This window comes from Oryza sativa, chromosome 4 (assembly GCF_034140825.1).
Source record: "Oryza sativa Japonica Group chromosome 4, ASM3414082v1".
Taxonomy (NCBI): Eukaryota; Viridiplantae; Streptophyta; class Magnoliopsida; order Poales; family Poaceae; genus Oryza; species Oryza sativa.
In genome coordinates this window covers 14,092,801-14,112,393 of record NC_089038.1, presented here as the reverse complement: position 1 = coordinate 14,112,393, position 19,593 = coordinate 14,092,801, and the positions used below count along the sequence as shown (strand labels likewise).

Here is a 19,593-nt window from a genome sequence, read left to right as displayed (position 1 = left end):
TTCGTTAACGGCGGTGTGGCGGCATCGGGGCGGCGGTTGGCGCGGCGGCGTGGCGGCGGCGGCGGCGGCGTGGCGACAGCAGCGGCGGCGTGGCGTTGCGGGGCCGTGGCGGCGGCGGCGTGGCGTGGCGGCGGCGGCATTGCGCACGCGGCGGCGAAGGCGGCGGCGGCGTGGCGACGGCGGCGGCGGCGTGGCGTTGGCATGCAGCGGCGGCGTTGCGCGGCGGCGAAGGCGGCGGCGTGGCGTGCCGGCGGCGGCATTGCGCGCGCGCCGGCGAAGGCGGCGGCGTGGCGTGCCGGCGGCGGCATTGCGCGCGCGGCGGCGAAGACGGCGGCGGGGCGTGCCGGCGGCGGCTTGGCGCGGCGTCGGCGTGGCGCGTCGTCGTCGTGGCGCGGCGTCTCGTGGCGGGCGGCGCGACGAAGAGAGATCGAGATGAAGGGAGATCTGGCGGCGGCGGCTCTCACCCCAGAGATGCGGCGGTAGCGGAGGAGGCGGAGGCGGCGGCGAGGACGACGAGCTCGAGACGACGGCGAGATACGGCGGCGTCGGCGCGGGGATTTGCCCTAGGCAGTGGCGGCGAAGGAGAGAGGCCGAGAGAAATCGATCGGCCGAAAACGTCTAAGTGTTGGTGAAGAAGACGAGGGCGCACCGGGAATATATATACCCCCGGATCTTTACTCCCGGTTGTTCTCAACAACCGGGACTAAAGATATCTTTAGTCCCGGTTGTTGAGAACAACCGGGAGTAAAGAAAAGATATTTACTCCCGGTTGTTGAGAACAACCGGGACTACAGATATCTTTAGTCCCGGTTGTTTTCAACAATCGGGAGTAAATATCTTTTCCCGCTATTTCGAAATTCTTTTTAAACCCGGTTAGGGTTAAGAACCGGGACTAAAGATTATAGCACTGCATATGATTTTCGCTTACATATGTGTTTATAAAATAGAAGTTAATGCATTAACATTATTTAAAGTACAAAGATTAATGACAATTACTTCGAAAAATTATTTTTGTCTGTAATAAATTAAGTGGATAAATCGTAATAAGCAAATATATGACTTATAATTAATAAAAATTCCAATATATATATATATACTTAGCATATATATGAATGATATTATTATATTGGTAAAAACTCTAATTAAGATATGTATGTACATACTGCATGATTTAAAATTAATAAAAATTGTAATCATCATATATACTTAGCGTAGGAATTATATTAAATTAAATGCTAAAAACTCTAATTAACATATGTAAATGCCACATGCATGATTTAAACCTTTTAAAAATTCGAATAGTCATATATAAGTAGCATATGAAAGATAGTAAATTAAATTGTGAAAAACTCTAATATATGAATGATAGTTTTAAAAATATATTAAATTTAATACTTTTAAAAATTCTCCAATCAATTATAATTAGCATATGAATGATAGTAAATTAAATGTTAAAAACTCTAATTAACATATGAAATTGCCACTTGCGTGATTTAAAACTTTTAAAAATCCTCTGGTCAATTATAATTAGCATATGAATGCTAGTAAATTAAATGTTAAAAACTCTAATTAACATACATATGAAATTGCCACCTGTATGATTTAAAACTTTTAAAAATTGTAAGTATCACATATAACTAGCATATACATGATTTAAACTTGTTGAAACCTCTAATAATCGTGCGTAATTAACATATGCCATACATCAATTGATTTATATGGATAATCAATACATCCAAAATAGTTTACATCGTGTACACAATAATTACGGCATTACATCGGCGGTGACGGTTGACCGCACGTACATTCTCCTCACTATTGTTCCCTCCTTGTGATCGCTGCGTGAGTAAGGGGTGTCTTCATTTGATAGGAGGATGCTAGGGTCAATCGTCACCGTGAAAGGGGGTTGCCCATCCAACTGATCGTAATCCTCGTCAGTCTTGTCCTCAACTCCGACGATTTTTCTTTTGCCTGGGAGAACCACTTGACGCTTAGGCTCATCAGGCCCTCTGCCCTTCTTTCCTTTGCTAGACATGTCCTTCACGAAAAAGACTTGCGTTACATCATTGGCAAGGACAAAAGGTTCGTCCGAGTATCCAACCTTGTTAAGGTCAACAGTTGTCATCCCACTGTCATCAATCATTACGCCTCCACCAGTCAACCTAACCCATTGGCACCAGAACAGAGGAACCTTGAGAGGACCATAGTCAAGTTCCCATATGTCCTCGATGGCACCGTAATACGTGGCAGTTGTTCCATCGTGTCCCATGGCATTGACACGAACAGCGTTGTTTTGGTTCGTGCTCTTCATGTCTTGGGCTCTCGTGTAGAATGTGTACCCATTGATCTCATATCCCTGGAATGTCGCGATCGACCCAGACGGTCCCCTCGCCAGGAAGGCAAGTTGTTGGTTGATCGACTCGTTACCCATGAGATGTTGTCGTAGCCACGCGGGGAAAGTATCAATGTGATGCCGTGTAATCCATGCATCGGACTTACCGATGTTCCTGGCGCGAACTAGAGCCAAGTGCTCCTCGATGTAAGGAGCTACCAATGAAGAGTGTTGCAGAACAGTGAAATGGGCTTTACGGAATAAATCGTTGTCTACCGTCATTATTGCTTTCCTTCCGAGAGTTCCCTTTCCCCGGAGTCTCCCTTCATGGCGTGATTCAGGTACCCCGATTGGGCGAAGGTCCTCGATAAATTCTACGCAAAATTCGATGACCTCCTCTGTTCCATAACCCTTGGCGATGCTTGCCTCTGGACGAGCACGGTTACGAACATACTTCTTCAGAACGCCCATGTACCTCTCGAAAGGAAACATGTTGTGTAGGTACATAGGCCCGAGAATACGGATCTCTTTCACAAGGTGACAAAGCAGATGCGTCATTATATTGAAAAATGAAGGTGGAAATATCAACTCAAAACTGACGAGACATTACACCACTTCATTCTGAAGGGCTTCTAATCTATCCGGATCGATGACCTTCTGCGAAATTGCGTTCATGAATGCACATAGCTTTGTTATTGTTGCCCGGACATTGTCTAGAAAGATACCCCTTATTACAACTGGTAGCAGTTGTGTCATCAACACGTGACAGTCATGAGACTTTAGGTTTGTGAACTTCTTCTCCTTCATGCTTATTATTCGCTTGATATTCGTGGAGTATCCAGACGGTACCTTTATGCTCTCCAAGCATTCAAACATACTTTCCTTCCCTGCCTTGCTAAGAGTGTAGCTGGCTGGACTCAAGTAATGGCTTCCTTTCTCCTTTGGTTCCGGGTGAAGGTCGCCGCGTTGTTCCATATGCTTCAGATCATTACGTGCTTCCAGTGTATCTTTCGACTTTCCGTATACACCTAGTAAGCCAAGAAGGTTTACGCAAAGGTTCTTAGTGAGGTGCATCACGTCGATTGCGTGGCGTACGTCCAAGAATTCCCAATATGGTAACTCCCAAAATATAGAGTTCTTTTTCCACATCGCCGCGTGACCATCTTCGCTCTCTATATGCTGGCTTCCAGGCCCCTTTCCGAACACTACTTTAAGATCTTTAACCATAGCAAACACTGTTTTCCCGCTGCGATGTTTAGGCTTTGTACGGTGGTCGGCCTTATGTTCGAAGTGCTTGCCTTTCTTCCGTACCGGGTGGTTTGCTGCAAGGAATCGACGATGACCCATGTATACAACCTTTCTACAGTGCTTAAGATACGTACTTTCTGTTTCATCCATACAGTGAGTGCAAGCCTTGTACCCCTTGTTGGACTGTCCGGATAGGTTGCTAAGTGTAGGCCAATCGTTGATGGTTACGAACAGCAGCGCTCGTAGGTTAAACTCCTCCTGTTTGTCCTCGTCCCACACGGGGACACCTTCCTTCTTCCACAACTGTTTAAGATCTTCGACCAGTGGTCTTAGGTACACGTCGATGTCGTTACCAGGTTGCTTGGGGCCTTGAATAATAATCGGCATCATTATGTACTTCCTCTTCATGCATAGCCAGGGGGGAGGTTGTAGATACATATCGTAACGGGCCAAGTGCTATGGCCGCTGCTCATCTCTCCAAAAGGATTCATGCCATCCGTACTCAAACCAAACCGTATGTTTCGTGCGTCCTTTCCAAATTCTTTAAATTTTCTGCGATGTTTCGCCACTGCGAACCATCGGCGGGGTGTCTCAGCATCCCGTCCTGTTGACGCTCTTCAGCGTGCCATCGCAACATTCTAGCATTCCCCTTGTTCCTGAACAAACGCCTTAGCCGTGGTATTATAGGGAAATACCACATCACCTTAGCAGGAATTCTCTTCTTTGTTAGCTGCCCGTCAACTTCTCCTGGATCGTCCCGTCTAATCTTGTATCGTAGTGCTTTGCAAACAGGGCATGCTTCTAGGTTCTTATACTCCTCACCGCGATATAGGATACAATCGTTCGGACATGCGTGAATCTTATGAACTTCCAGTCCTAACGGGCAGACTATCTTCTTAGCCTCGTATGTTGTCTCGGGCAATTTGTTTCCCCCCGGAAGAATGTTCTTGACGAGTTTCAATAAATCGCCAAATGCCTTGTCACTAACCCCATTTTTTGCCTTCCATTGCAACAACTCCAGAGTGGTATCCAACTTTTTGTGCCCCTGCTCGCAACCTGGGTACAACGAAGTTCTGTGGTCCTCCAACATCTTGTCCAATTTATGGGCCTCCTTTTCACTTTCGCAGTCCTCCCTGGCGTCCTGCAACATCTGACCAAGATCATCCGCAACGTCGTTACCATCAGCAGCTATTTCCTCCTCGCCCGTTTGATTTCCTTCAAATCCAACATACTGAGCAAAGTCCGGAATATTGTCGTCTTCCACTTCATCTTCTTCCATTTCAACACCTTGCTCTCCGTGGGATGTCCAACAATTATAGCTTGGCATGAACCCCGACTCAAACAAGTGGAAATGAATAGTCCTGGATGCAGAATACTCCTTCTGATTCTTACACTTATTGCATGGACAATAAATAAAACCCCTTTGCCTGTTAGCTTCGGCCACTCTAAAAAATAGTGCACGCCGTCAATAAACTCTTTGGACCGCCGGTCAGCGTACATCCATTGCCGATCCATCTACATGAGTCAAAAAAACCGTACACAAATAATTATTCTTACAATAATGACAGTCATACAATAATTATAAGATATCTTTATTCATACAAAAATCATAAAATATTACACCAAATAATTCTTAAAAACTATTTGTAAAGTTTTAAACTAATTTTAATGTGTTTTACTTCTTTTAATTTTCATTTTAGTTTGTTTTCTATTATTTAAGATTAACTTTCACTAGAGTTTTCCTTCTCAACTATTTTATAAAACCTTGTTTAGCAAATGAACTAAATTTCTATATATTCTTTCTTCCCCACACACATTTTCTCTCTCATCAACTTACAACTAAATTTTGGAGACAAAAAAAAGTGTGCAAAACATAGGTGCAAATGTAGTATGACAAAAAAAAACATTGGAGGATGAAGTTGCAAACCTTTTAGACACCTCCGATTTGTATGTAATCACCAAAATAAATTCAATAGAAATTTTGGCATGACCTCCCCTCTTTTTTGAAGAAATTTTGAAGCTTGCTCGGGCAGCTGGAGGAGGAAGAAGACATATATATAGGGGTGGGACTTTAGTCCCGGTTGGTAGCACCAACCGGAGCTAAAGATCACCGGGATCTTTAGTCCCGGTTGGTATTAGTTACGACTTTAGTCCCGGTTGGTGGGCCTGACATGACCTAACAGCATTCGAACCGGGACTAAAGATGATCTTTAGTCCCGGTTGGTAACACAAACCGGGACTAAATATCAAATATGCCCGTTACTCTTTTGAACCGGGACTAAAGATCATCTTTAGCCCCGGTTTTTATTGCATCCGGGACTATTGTGGAAATCGGCCGACCGACGAAAGATGGTTTCTCCACCAGTGTGCATGCCACACTCAGCCGCAGGCTCATGGCGCCACCCCGAGTCAACCAGCAGCTGGAACCCCGCGCGTGGATAGGAGAGAGAGCGTTGAGGTGGAGTGGAGCAGTGAGGAGGCTACAACTGAGTCCTCGAGCTGCTCTATGATGCGCAGGACGAGGTCATCGGAGATGCCTGGTGCTGCCACACATGCTGCGGAGATGGACGCAGGGGCGGTGGAACGGTGGATCCGCATGATAGGCGGGGAGTGGATTTTGAAAAAAAAAAATAGAGAAGATACATGTTACTCTACAAATATGCAGGTTCAAATTCAACTTTTACATCTCGTAATAAAAAAAACAAATTTAACTATGAATATACGTTAACTAGATGTAGTTTGATATTTTTTCGTTGCGAGATTAGAAGTTGAATTTAAACTTGTATGTCTATGAAGTGATATATCACATGTTAATACATCTTCTCTATTTTGTTGATTTTTTCATAACCATTTGAATAACATGCAAATAACGAGGGGATCAAAATAGTTTCCCCGATAGTTGACGCAACGTGAGGGGGGGGGGAGCAGGAGGTGGCAGTGCACAACACCCTCGTTGTTTGCATGTAACTCAAATGGTTATAAAAAAACTTAAGAATATGTATTAACATGTGATATATCACTCGTTAAACATACAAGTTTAAATTTAACTTCTAAAGAAGATGTAGAAATTTCGTTGCGAGATGTAGAAATTGAATTTGAACTTGCTTGTTGAATTTGTTTTTTAATAAGATGAATGGTCAAGCGTTAAGAAAAAAAATCATGTCATAACGGAAGGAATATTTCAAAAGTGAATTGAAATCTCAATTATAATCCTTTAAATAAATAATGGTATTCTCACACAAGAAATTCCAAACCAACATATCAAAGTTGTTATATTTATCTGGGCCACCATCCTTGCCCATCTGGTCCCTCCTGGCCCATCTCTCTCTCCTTCCGGCCCACCCATGCCCTTCTCCCTCCTTCCCGTGGCCGGCGGCGCCGCCCCACCTCACCGAGCTCCGCCCGCCACGAGACCATCCGTCGCCGCCGTCCGCGCCACGAGACCGCCGGACCGGACTGCATTCCTCGCCGGCCTCTTCCTTCGCACTTCTTCCCTCCCCGAATCCGGTAGGCGGACGCCCCTGCCTTGATCCAAATCCAATATGCTCTCTCGGCTGCTCGTGATGGGAGTGAATAGGTATTGTGTAAGTGTTTCCATCTTCGATTCCCCAATCCGTTCTTGGTGGGGAAATGCTTTTTTTTTGGTTGTCCTCCTCCATTAATTCCCTGCGATTTTCCTGATTAATTTGCTCATGTGTGGTCGCATATGCAGCGTTTGGGTAATTGAGGACGAATGGTTGCTGCCACTATCTTCCTTATGGCCTTCGACTTGCATGTTCAATTCCAGGTATGGAGATCTTCGTTGATTGTTTTAGCTATTACTCCCTCATTTCATACTATAAGTCATTTGACCTTTTGTAAGTCAAGGTTGATCAAATTTATAGAAAAATATATTAGTATTTGAAAAAAAACAAACATATTATTAAAATATATTCAATGTTAGATTTTATGAAACTAGTTTGATATTTTAGATGTTGTTATTTTTTTTATAAACCTGGTCAAACTTAACTAGGAGGGAGTATATTTTAATAATAATATGAAACGGAGGGAGTATATTTTAACTATTTGTGTGGCATATATTAAGTCGTTCAACTCACACGTCACCCAGAAATAATCGCACGGAGAGTACTCATTGCCTCGTTATACAAGTAGCATTGTAGCCTAGCCGTGGTCCTATAACTTTAGATACAAAGCATAGTTCTTTCTTTCCACTAATTGTCTGCGATTTTTTGTCGTTTTGAAACATATATATACAAAGTTTCATGACTTGATGGAACCCATACATATATATACAAAGTATGTAGAACTGGTTGAGCAATGTTGAAAATATATAGCATTTCCTTGTAGTATTTTCCAACCATTTCTCACCTAGATATATTCATCATATATTTTATACATGGGACTAAACTTTTGAAACACCCACATTGGAAGTATGTGCTTCTCATAACAAAGAAGTGTACGCATGTTATGAGCAATCACAGTATCAGCATAATAGCGCATCAGACTAATCCTGTTGTTTATAAACAAGTGCTCTAGCATACATGATACTTGGTACCTAAGAGATATAAAAGGAATTGTACATTATTTGGGATAATAATTAATAAAATGGTAGACCACATTGAGGAGTTGATACATTTCAGACCTGTCTAGATCTGAAAACATCCAATCATTTTCCTCCACAGCTCAATTGAATTTCATATTATAGCATGGCTCTGAGCAACTTACCGTGGCAACCCAACTGATGAACTAAACTCTTGCTCCAAGCTATAGCATTTGTGGCTACTTTGAGACTCAGGGTTATAACTGTCACCCAAGTTAATCGCCAATGATGCACAACTAGCTTCAGATCTTGTACATAGCAAAGGCTGCATCTCTTCAGCTTTGTCTAGAGCATCAGGGCATGAGTTCAACCTTTTTGTTCGCAAGAACTGTAAATTCATTTCAACTTGCTTCATAGTAGGTCTATCTTCACTTCGGAGCCTCAAGCACATCTGTGCAAGAGAAGCGACACTCTCTATCTCTTCGTCAGTAGCTTCCTCACGAACTTGAGCAGCAACAATCTCCGTGATTGGCTTCACCTTCAGTTCCCAGAGAAAGTAATTGGACAAATTCTGCTTTGATCCTGACACCCTTGTAAAAATAGGCTCTTTTCTGAGTAGTAGTTCCACAAGTACCACACCAAAACTATATACATCACTCTTCTCATTCAGCTGCCCGGTATGATAATACTCTGGATCTAAGTAACCAAATGTGCCTTGTACATTTGTGACAACATGAGTTTGGTCAATGGGAACCAATCTCGAAGCACCAAAGTCTGATACTTTAGCGGTGTAGTTTGCATCTAGAAGTATATTAGAGGATTTCACATCACGATGGAACACTGATACTGAAGCTGCCGAATGGAGATAATAGAGAGCTCCTGCAGCTTCCACTGCAATTCTTAGGCAGTCATCCCATGACAAGGAGAAACCATTGTTTGAACCAGAATGGAGAATACCAAATAATGAACCATTGGGAATAAAGTCATATACCAATAATGGGACCTCGGTTTCAAGACAACATCCAAATAATTTCACTATATTTCGATGATTTATTTGAGACAGAATTGCTACCTCATTAATGAATTGACTGATCTCTCCTTCCTCAATGTGCTTAGACCTTTTTATTGCAACCACACGTTGGTCAGATAGAATGCCTTTGTACACCATGCCATGCCCTCCATGACCAAGAATACGTGTAGGATCAAAGTTGTTTGTTGCCTTCTCTAGCTCATCTAAAGAGAATATCTTTGTGTTCTCACTTGCATTTTCATCCGAAGATATTAGTTGTTCCAGCAGAAGTCCTTGGTTCTTTTGGAAATGCTTCCTTCGTAGTTGCTTTTGTATGTCTTTTTTCCATCTATGAATGAGAAGCATTATTCCTAAGCTGAGAAGTAGGATGCTGAAGCCACAGCTAAGTCCAATGACAACACCTGTAATAGTTTATATGCTCGTTAGTATGTTGTCATGTTCATTATAAGATCAAGAGTGTATAGGACTCTGGACCTCACCTAACATAAGACTTTGTCTTCTTGTCCGGGTGCACTGCATTGTTGTCATATCATACTGTGTTTTATCAGGGCAAGCAGTGCAACGGTAACTTCCAGGAGTATTGTAGCATACTCCTTTACATTTGTTTGGCACCAAACATTCATTAATATCTGCAACATCACTTAGTAAGATCAGAGAAAGAGCGAGATCGGAAGGGAGAGGGAGAAGGGCAGAGATTATAACCTTGGCAACCATCTTGGATATATGGATTTCCTTGGAAGCCAAGTGTGCAACTACACCGATACCCAATGTAATCATCTGTTGAGTTGACACCCAAGCATGTGCTATTGATGCTAACACAAGCATATCCAGATATATTTTGCTGTGCCTCTAGGCAGGTTAGATTAGCAACAGCCCATTGCACTGAGGCTGATTCCCCAGATCCGATATAGAGTTGAGGCTCCTGCGTCACACGCATCCCATACATGTACTGTTTGTAATCTGTGGTGTCTTCTACGCCCATGAGCCCATTGCTGACATTTATATACGTTACATGGTATTCATCGTTCAGTTGGAGGCTGGACGATAACATGTTTGTGCAGTTTAGCTGAAATGATTTCCTTGCAGCGCACCCTTCTTCTAGGCCAAATGGATATGGGACATCAATGCTCCCGCACTTTCTGTCGCAGACATCCTTCTGTTGGAATGGATTATATCCTGTTTTGTGAAATGAAATTAACAGTTTCACAAGTAACGGTTGTTTAGAGAATTTGTATAGCATTCAACTGTCTGAAGGAGATGTGCTGAAAAACTGGCCGCCATTCTCCAAATTTTGTGCCACGGGGTGGGGGGGGGGTGGGGGGTAATCCATGCGTTTTTAGGATTTTCTCTTAATTTGCTTCTCCCAAAAGGATTAGCCTAAGACTCTCTTGGTTTATATGGTGTACAGACAATTAATATATATTGAACTAATCCTACTGTAAATTTGGATCTCGTTCATGTGGTAACTTGGTCAGCAGCTAATTGAACCGGGGGGGGGGGGGTCAGTTAAGTATGTTTAGCCGGAGAAGCATGTTGGCCGACCCACACTAGTTTATTTGGCTAACTTATAGTTGGATTTGGAAGGAGTGTGTCAATGGGTACGGGTACCCATGAGTGGACAAGCTTGGCCTCATAGACTCATAGTACTATCATCTAATAACAAATATTGTTTCTTCCCTTAATGATTTTAGCTGTTGGATAAGTACTATTATGGTTGCGCTAATATGGCTGAACTAACTCTAGCTATTCTTGATACAAGCTAAGTGTTGTTCATATGCATAATAGTGCAATCAAATGAAATGAGTTGAATGAGAAAATATTGGAAAATTTGACTCAAAGATAAAATGGCTTAGGATAAAGCAAAATTGTTCTTTTTATAAAACGAAATTGACGGCATATTTTTTTTGTTCTAGGGATATCTGTTAGAATCGTTATTTCCTTCCATATGTACCCGGTTGGGTTTTCTACCTAATCCCTCGATTATGTTTCTATAAGTCGGTTAAAGGATAAGGAAGGTCCCGGCCTATATGTTACTATATCTTTCAATAGAATTATTGTGTTGAGGCTATCTCTGCTTCACCATTCTACAATATCACATATGTTCCCCCTGTCATTCTATCAAAAAGTATAATGAAGTCAACCTGCTTGCAATTTTGCAGAGTATAATTATTTAACCCCATGAACCTGCATGTGACTGAGAAATTTCCTGACCTACCATCGTAATTTCATCTTATGTATAAACAGAAAAGGCCATATCGAGGTTCATGGTGTATAATTATTTGAGCAGATTAAATTAATTACCTCTATCACGTGAGCAGCCATCTAGTATATATGGATTTCCTTGGTACCCACCATCACATAAGCAATTGTAACCAAGAATCGGTGCGAAATAGCCATCCATGCATTTGCTGTGCTCACTAATACAGGCATAGTTGGTCCTGTTATCGAAGGTGCTGGCACACGTCGGTTGGTCCAGGATTCTCCACAAAATGACAGCGTAAACTGTTGTTACATTGATTGTGCTCCACAGGGAGCTTTGGTTGGATTGTGCGTCAAGTTCGACCGCCCCTTTGCCATGGCGGACAAACATAAGCTGTAAGGTCTGAGCACGAATTGGAACATCGATGGAGCAGCATCCGGTGCCATTGCAGTCCTGCCTAGCAATGTCCTCTGTGATTCCCCTGTTTGGGCATGTAACGTTGCAAAGCTTGGCAGGAACATTTCCACTTTGATCGAGCACCTGGTATATATCGAAATCACAGCCGGTGATGTTTAGTCTAGCATATCCAAGGGTGAAAGATTTCCCAGGAGCATCCCATGACATGTTGTACACACTGACATTGGATTTCATGGAGATGGAATGGGAAAACATAACGTCCAAATATTCTGGGAGAGAAAAATAAAAATAATTGAGAGGAAGTTACAGATATTAATAATTGATGAGTGCTGTTAGGCATAACTAAAAGAGGAGGTAAACCAAAAGGACAGAGCTTTTACTTTAGAGTGGTTGTTAGATTGCATTTTCATTAGTCTAAAACAAAGCCTTTAATAACGCCCTCAATAACTAGAAGGTAATTCCCCAGCAAATAATCTAGGCACAAAAGGGGAGCTCTTACATGAAGGAGTTTATATTTTAACGGCTTTTTATACCTAGAAAAGTATGGGATTTGTTATTTCTTGCCCTCTCTGCCAACAAAGGCAGCGCCTTGCCCCCTCTTTGGTCCAAAATATCACCATTCAACTTAATATTTTTAGTTGAATATTAAAATTTCAACCTAAAATCCCCACAGCTCAACTGGTAACATCAATTCAAATTGAAATCCGATTTATAGTTGGTTGTATATCTGAAATCCGATTTATAGTTGGTTGTATATCTTACCAGTACTGGGAGAGTCAATGATCTCAGTGGTGCCATTCTTGAATAACAGCCTTGGTGGTTGTGTGGTATTGTTGCAGATGAGCTCGAAATCGGGCTGCCTAGAGCAATGGGATGATCCAATTCCAAAGGGATAGTCGATGGTCAGATTACTGCAGCTTCTTTGGCAACCTGCAAGCGTGGCAGCAGATGGAAGGCTTGTAGTTCTGTTTGAAGCTTGTATCACAGGGGTCATAGTAAACACAATTAGTAGCAGAGGAAGTAATCCATCGAAGAGGCTCATCTCCACACACCTGAAGTTTTCACTCTTCAGTGCTACGAAATTTAATGTGATGCTTGATTTGTGGGACTGTTTGGCGATAAGAGTAATATCGATGAGCATGAAGGTTTTGCTTTGGTGACCAAGACAATGGCCATGCTTTATACTCTTATCACTCGAAAAATCCCAGGAGTTGTTGTCATGATTAACAGCACTGGTCCAGGACTGCTAGTGCAATTGTGCAAATTGCACATGCCAACAAATACATGTCACTTGGATGGTTTAAGGCCTTGGATTTCCTTTTAGATGGTCCAATCCAATGTACTCAGTTTTGGACTTAAGAAAGCTTATCTTTCCAGGCTACGTATTTTTCAAAATATGGAGCGTACATGTGTCATAATTTGGATGAATAGAATGTCCTATGAGAACGATACTTCAGATGCATAGTCTGATGTTTGGGTAAAGTCAGGGCATATGAAGATCCTTTGACTTATGAAGGTAACTTTTAAACTTGTATTTCCTTAATCTTTGAAACTGTGTACGTTGTTATGATGAAAAATAAGGACATGACTCTGGTGTATGCACAAGTTACTGTATTATTTAAAGTTTATTTTCTTGTACATGTACCACAGAAAATGTGAATTTGGTAGCCAGATGTGTATAAAACCCTGTTCAGGCGAGTAGAAGGCTTATGGAGCTATAATAATAGCAGTGGACAGGTAATGTTTATTGCAGTGTACCGAAGAGATACTACCATTTTCATTTGTTATTGCATCCTGTTTATTTGTTATTGAATCCTGTTTAATCAATTGTTTCATGATGAATAGATATAGAATTTAGTTAATACTTTTAAAATGGATGTAATACTGTTAATTCCTTAACTCTATTTCTTCACTTTTACCGCGATATGGAGGCTTGAAGCCAAGGTAACTGAAGAGCAGATGTCATTGTAGTTGGATGGAACATTCACCTTAAGATTTAGAGTATGGAAAGAGTAGAGGGGCTTATGGATTTTTTTTCCCCTATTTTTCTCATCATTCTGATAATATTCCTCCAAAAGTTCTACCCATCAAGAATTGCCAGAAAATAATATCGTCATTTCGTTCATCCATTGCAGCTAGCGAGACTGCCCTAAATTTGTGTCAAGGTCTCACCAGCCATTTTCGTTGCTACTTTTATAAGCTTCCTCAACCACATATTAGTCACTGGAAAATGGTGACATTTGAAACTTCCAAATGACAGGCTGGTCAAATTGTTAGTCAAGGCATGTGCTACCTGATAGGTGTATTGATGATGTCTGATCATCCGGCAAAAGATTACTGAAATCCAACATTTTTATTTTCATACTACTTTCTCTGTTTCAAAATATAAGGACTTATAACACCATTCAGAGTATTATTTTTGTTCCATCAATTACTCCCTTCAATATGTATTTCATCTTACCTCCAACCCATCTGGGACATGAAAGTATTTTCTCTTTAATCTTAATCTCTACTACAAACCTATAAACGTTTATATTTTTCTAGAAACGGTAGCTGCCTATTTACTTCAATCACTATCATTTTTACTTTTAATCTGGTTTTTCGGTAGAACATTTGTTAGTGGAGACTTGTGGTCCGTCAACGGTGTCACTAGGCAGGTGCACTGTCCATGTCACAGGTTCATGTTGGCATCACCTGCTGCCACAACTTTCTAACCCATGAAAGGGGCTAACTGGTTGTTAGAATGGTTTGGCCTCTGACTGCTGGCATGCCTATCCCATCCTGACTCTGAAAGAACACAAAATTAAAGAGATTAAGAGATGATATTTGTGAAGTTACCTACTCTGGTTGTTACATGAAACTCTAAGACGTAACAAATGCAAAAGAAAACATGGGTGTTCTCAGAAATAAGGCCTGTTACATGAAACTCTAAGACGTAACAAATGCAAAAGAAAACATGGATGTTCTCAGAAATAACGCCGTTCGGAAGGCTGATATGCGGCTGCGGCTGCAGATCTTACAGCCACATTATAGTAATATAAGGGAAATGTTTTACAGTAATTCAAAATGGGATGTTGGTTTGCAAATTGCAATTGCAAGTTTGTATCCTCTTGGGGAATATTTTTTTTCCAATGACTATGCATCAATCTACATTCCATTCTGCAATTAATCTTTTTAGCTTACATTTTACATAGATAGGAGACGGGAGGGAGGTGTCAATCCACTTAGGCTAACATTACAGGGACAAATTTACGAAATAATGATGCTACTTTAACTGTAACTCCAGTTAGTAATACATGATTACGTGGGTGATGTTGGGATACGCGTAGGCTACGATAGTATAAATCAAAATTTTCTATCGCGTAAACCAGGAACCATGCAAGTATTAGATTATAGATCGTTACCACTCGACGCACTGCGCAGCGGAAGAAGGCGCTAAGAAGTCGAAGGAATTCTCGCGAAGTAGCGCGTGTAGATGTAGAGAAAGTAGTCGATCGCACCTGCTCGACCTTCTCCTCCTCGTGCGTTCTCCTCGCCGTATTCCTACGCCGACCAGCACCGCAAACCAGCGGCGCCTCTACCAACGGCGAATCTGTAGGGTGGTCTGGGACCACCCGGACCACCCAGAAAATTAGCGACCAACCTCACTGCATACCAGAATTTAGGAAAACAAAACTGATCGCGATCGCAGCGCATGAGTCCTGGAATTTTGGAAAGGGAGGAGTCGCGACTAATCTCCAACTCGCGCACCACTCATCGTCGACTCCTCGTTTCTCGCACGCGGCATGGTATCGCTTCACCAAAATCACGCGATACTCCTCTCCGCCGTCCGCCAACAGCGCGCCGCCACTGCGCAGCACGCCCGCCCATGCGCGCGTGCGCGAGCGCCCACGCCGTTGCCAGCAGGTAACCAGCGCCACTCGCCAATCCGCCGCCGTGCGCCGCCGCCACGAGCCCGCAAGGAAATCAGGAAAACGGAGCTGTTGACCTGCTGTGGCGCCGACTGCCGACTTGTCATTGACGAGGAGAGTGCCCGACGCCCTGCCGGCCGCACCAGGCAGGCAGCCAGCAACCTACCGCCTCACGTGTCACGCATGTGTTGTGCTAGAGTGCGACAATTCTAGGTTTCTTAGTTGTGTATCTTTTTCAATTATCAGTTTTAAAATTTTTAACTCTTGTGTATTATGATATTAAATTATTATATTGTATTGTAGATTGCTGATTGTTGAAACATAAAGAAAGATGAAGATATTGCATCTATTTTTCAAAAACACGCAACAAAAGAGTGCTTCTAAATTTCCTTCTTCCCCAGTTGTGGCAGAAGTATGGTAACCTTCTTAAAACTCTTATAGACATAACCTTATTTAAATCAAAATTTATTTAATTACTAATTTTATATGTTTTAAGATGCTTTATTAATATATCATGGTATACTTTTGGTTTATTATATTATATATATTTACATTGTATATTAGCATAGTTAGATACTTAGATTTATTGTGTTGAAAAAAATTTGGGTCGAACCACCCATATACTAAATCCTAGATCCGCCGCTAGCCTCTACCGGTATCCACACGTACAGTGACGGAATGTCACGCGCAGATGTGCTAGCACCCGCGCGCGGCTAGGGTTTTACTTGGGGAGGGGAGTGACGGCTAGGGTTTCTCACGTGATGCAATACCTCCGCCGGTCACACCCCTCACGAAAATATAGGATCCATCACTCGGGCCTCCAAGACCCGTAGGACTCCTATTCGGATCCCTATCCGAATTAAGCTCATATTGGATCTCCATCCAATCCCCTTATTCCGGCCCATTAAGCGTGTGACCCTGTAGGTTCATGTACACTCGGTTGTAACCCGAAAACTACTTTTCAGTCCACGCGTCAACAGTGGCCCCTAGCAGAACGTATTGACCCACCGAGCATACATAAAGATCATATCGGCTGAACCTCTAGTATATACTTGTATGAACCCCTTTGCCTCACGATATCGATTAAGCTCAAGGCTAGATATGTGCTATCCTCTAATAGCTCAATCATTCACTCGAACCTGTTGATAGATTATATAACTTGTGATTGACTCTTCAATCACCTTTGGCATGGCCATGCACTTCCATAATCTACAACATCGAGGGGTCCAGAGATATCTCTCCATAGGAGGGGCAAATCCCATTTTGATTATTCATATCCCACTACATGTTTCATAGCATACCCGAAAATTACTTTTATAACTACCCAATTATGGAGTAGCGTTTAGCAGTCCCTAAGTAAGCTAATACACATGTTGGGAACCATGATATTCTCAGGTCTAAGGATTCAACACCAACACTAAATGAGATCACTGATGGCACAACACATATGACTCTTGCAGTGTCTCATGTTGGATCTATCCAACAACATGTTCACTAACATGTGTCTACATTATTAATCTGGTATCTCTATACCATGACCAATGAGACATGATCATCAATTAATACATGTGCTGATCATCTACACATATTTGTTCCACATATGATATTTGATCAGGGATCCTTTAGAAATAGCAACACACAACATAAAGAGTCTCATGAAAGAATCACATAATCATTAACCAATAATGAGTTATCTATTTCAAGGAACAAAGTCAGATAAATATGTAAACATAGTATGTGATACAATCATCTCTGTGATTGCCTCTAGGGCATATCACTAACAGTCTCCCACTTGCACTAGAGTCAATCATGAACGTATCTTATACCCATTGCCCTAGTGTGTGCCTCATGCTTAGGCTGAGGGAGTGGCTTTGTCAACGGATCTGCAACATTCAAATCCGTATGTATTTTGCATATCTTCACATCTCCTCTACCCACTATCTCGCGAATGAGGTGATACCGCCGTAAAATGTGTTTGGACTTTTGATGCGATCTAGGCTCCTTGGCTTGCGCAATGGCACCACTATTATCACAATAGAGGTCCATAGGTCTAGAAGTACTAGTCATCACACCTAGTTGAGAAACAAATTTCTTTATCCAAACAACCTCCTTTGCTGCTTCAGAAGCGGCAATGTATTCGGCTTCTGTTGTAGAATCAGCGACTGTATTTTGCTTGGAACTCTTCCAACTCACAGCGCCTCCATTCAGGCAGAACACAAATCCAGATTGTGATCTAAAATCATCTTTGTCGGTTTGGAAGCTTGCGTCAGTGTAACCATTTACAACGAGCTCTTCCTGTCCTCCATAAACTAGGAACATATCCTTAGTTCTTCTCAAGTACTTCAGGATATTCTTTACAGCTATCCAGTGACTCACCTGGATCTGATTGGTATCGGCTTGTTGCACTAAGTGCATATGAAACATCTGGACATGTACATTACATGGCATACATGATGGATCCAATTGCCGAAGCATATGGAATCACACTCATCTTGTTTCGCTCATCAGTCATTTGAGCACACTGATTATTGCGAAGATTAATGCCATGTGACATCGGTAAGAAACCTTGCATGTTGAACCTCTTTAACACCTTGTCAATGTATGTACTTTGGCTTAATCCAATTAGCCTCTTTGATCTATCTCTATAGATCCTTATGCCCAGAATATATGCTGCTTTCCCTAAGTCCTTCATTGAAAAACTATTTTTCAACGATGTCTTAACGGATTCAAGCATAGAAATATCATTCCCAATCAATAATATGTCATCTACATATAGGATTAGAAACACCAGTGCACTCCCACTAATATAAACAAGGCTCTTCTTCGTTTTTGACAAAGCACAACGCCTTGACTACTTCATCAAAACGAATATTCCAACTCCGAGATGCTTGCTTGAACCCATAAATGGATTTCTGCAATTTGCATATCTTTTTAGCTGATTGTGGATCAACAAATCCCTTGGGTTGTGTCGTGTACACATCCTCATCGAGATTTCCATTGAGGAAAGCTGTTTTGACATCCATTTGCCATATCTCATAGTCGAAATAGGCAGCAATCGCTAAAACAATCCGAATAGATTTTAGTATGGCGACTGGCGAGAAAGTTTCATCATAATCAACACCTTGAATTTGTCTGAAACCTTTCGCCACCAATCGTGCCTTGTAGATGTGAACATTTCCATCTACATCTATCTTTTTCTTAAAGACCCATTTGCACTCAATGGCTTTTACATCATCAGGTGAATCAACCAAGTTCCAAACTTAATTGACATGCATGGATTCTATTTCAGATTTCATGGCTCCAAGCCATTTCTCAGAGTCTGGTCCCACCATTGCTTCCTCATAGGTAGTAGGTTCATCGTTGTCTAACAACAATATATCACGTTGTCCTGTAGTTAACAACGCATACCTTGCAGGTGTACGCCGTATCCTTTCGGACCTTCGTGAAGCCGGTGCTTCCACAACTGGTTCAACAACAACTTGTTCAACATGTTGAACAACATCTTGCTCAGCTTATTGTGGTTGTGTGGACGTTGAAGTGTTTTCTGGTGTTTCCTGAATTTCTTCAAGTCGTACCATGCTCCCACTATCCTTTCTTGAAATAAACTCTTTTTCCAAGAAAACACTATGTCGGGCGACAAACACTTTGCCCTCTTTCCGATTATAAAAATAATATCCTTTCGTTTCCTTGGGATACCCCACAAAGAAGCATTTATCTGATTTAGTTGTGAGTTTGTCCGATTGCAAACGTTTTACATAGACCTCACAGCCCCAAATCTTTAGGAAAGACAAACTAGGATGCTTCCCTGTCCATATCTCATATGGTGTCTTATCCACTGATTTTGATGGGAACCCTGTTTAGTGTGAACGCAGCTGTCTCTGGAGCGTAACCCCAAAAGCTTAGCAGCAGATCAGT

The 19,593-nt window shown here is 42.0% G+C and overlaps 1 protein-coding gene and 2 long non-coding RNA genes across 6 annotated transcripts; 1 reads left to right on the top strand and 2 right to left on the bottom strand.

Moving 5' to 3' along the window:
- The first annotated feature begins 6,884 nt into the window (after positions 1–6,884).
- LOC112938739 (uncharacterized) lies at positions 6,885–14,267 on the top strand. 3 transcript variants are annotated; one of them, XR_010740976.1, is made up of 5 exons: positions 6,885–7,164; positions 7,293–7,367; positions 12,607–13,283; positions 13,418–13,504; positions 13,903–14,267. It is a non-coding gene; the product is annotated as an uncharacterized lncRNA (long non-coding RNA). The 3 variants fall into 3 exon arrangements; XR_003241989.2 differs by lacking the exon at positions 13,903–14,267 and having other exon boundaries at positions 13,418–13,519; XR_003241988.2 differs by lacking the exons at positions 13,418–13,504; positions 13,903–14,267 and having other exon boundaries at positions 12,607–13,407.
- On the bottom strand, positions 7,882–12,944 carry LOC4335436 (wall-associated receptor kinase 5). Of its 2 annotated transcripts, XM_066310001.1 has the most exons (6): positions 12,820–12,944; positions 12,530–12,697; positions 11,452–12,036; positions 9,853–10,326; positions 9,630–9,779; positions 7,882–9,551 (listed from the first exon to the last, which is right to left on the bottom strand). In XM_066310001.1, exons 3-6 carry the CDS (start codon positions 12,020–12,022, stop codon positions 8,302–8,304), a joined length of 2,445 nt encoding a protein of 814 aa, XP_066166098.1. In that variant the 5' UTR covers positions 12,023–12,036; positions 12,530–12,697; positions 12,820–12,944; the 3' UTR covers positions 7,882–8,301. The 2 variants fall into 2 exon arrangements, with proteins under 2 accessions (XP_066166098.1, XP_015637001.1); XM_015781515.3 differs by having other exon boundaries at positions 12,530–12,908.
- Positions 14,102–15,349, bottom strand: LOC136356277 (uncharacterized). The gene is made up of 2 exons (XR_010740977.1): positions 15,172–15,349; positions 14,102–14,554 (listed from the first exon to the last, which is right to left on the bottom strand). It is a non-coding gene; the product is annotated as an uncharacterized lncRNA (long non-coding RNA).
- Between the last annotated feature and the right edge of the window lie 4,244 nt (positions 15,350–19,593).

Coding starts and splice junctions, on each gene's coding strand:
- LOC4335436 (XM_015781515.3), bottom strand. CDS start 12,908: ATGCTCATCGATATTACTCTTATCGCCAAACAGTCCCACAAATCAAGC. Junction 12,037..12,529: donor CATTGACTCTCCCAGTACTG/GTAAGATATACA, acceptor TTTCTCTCCCAG/AATATTTGGACGTTATGTTT. Junction 9,780..9,852: donor TATCCAAGATGGTTGCCAAG/GTTATAATCTCT, acceptor GTGATGTTGCAG/ATATTAATGAATGTTTGGTG.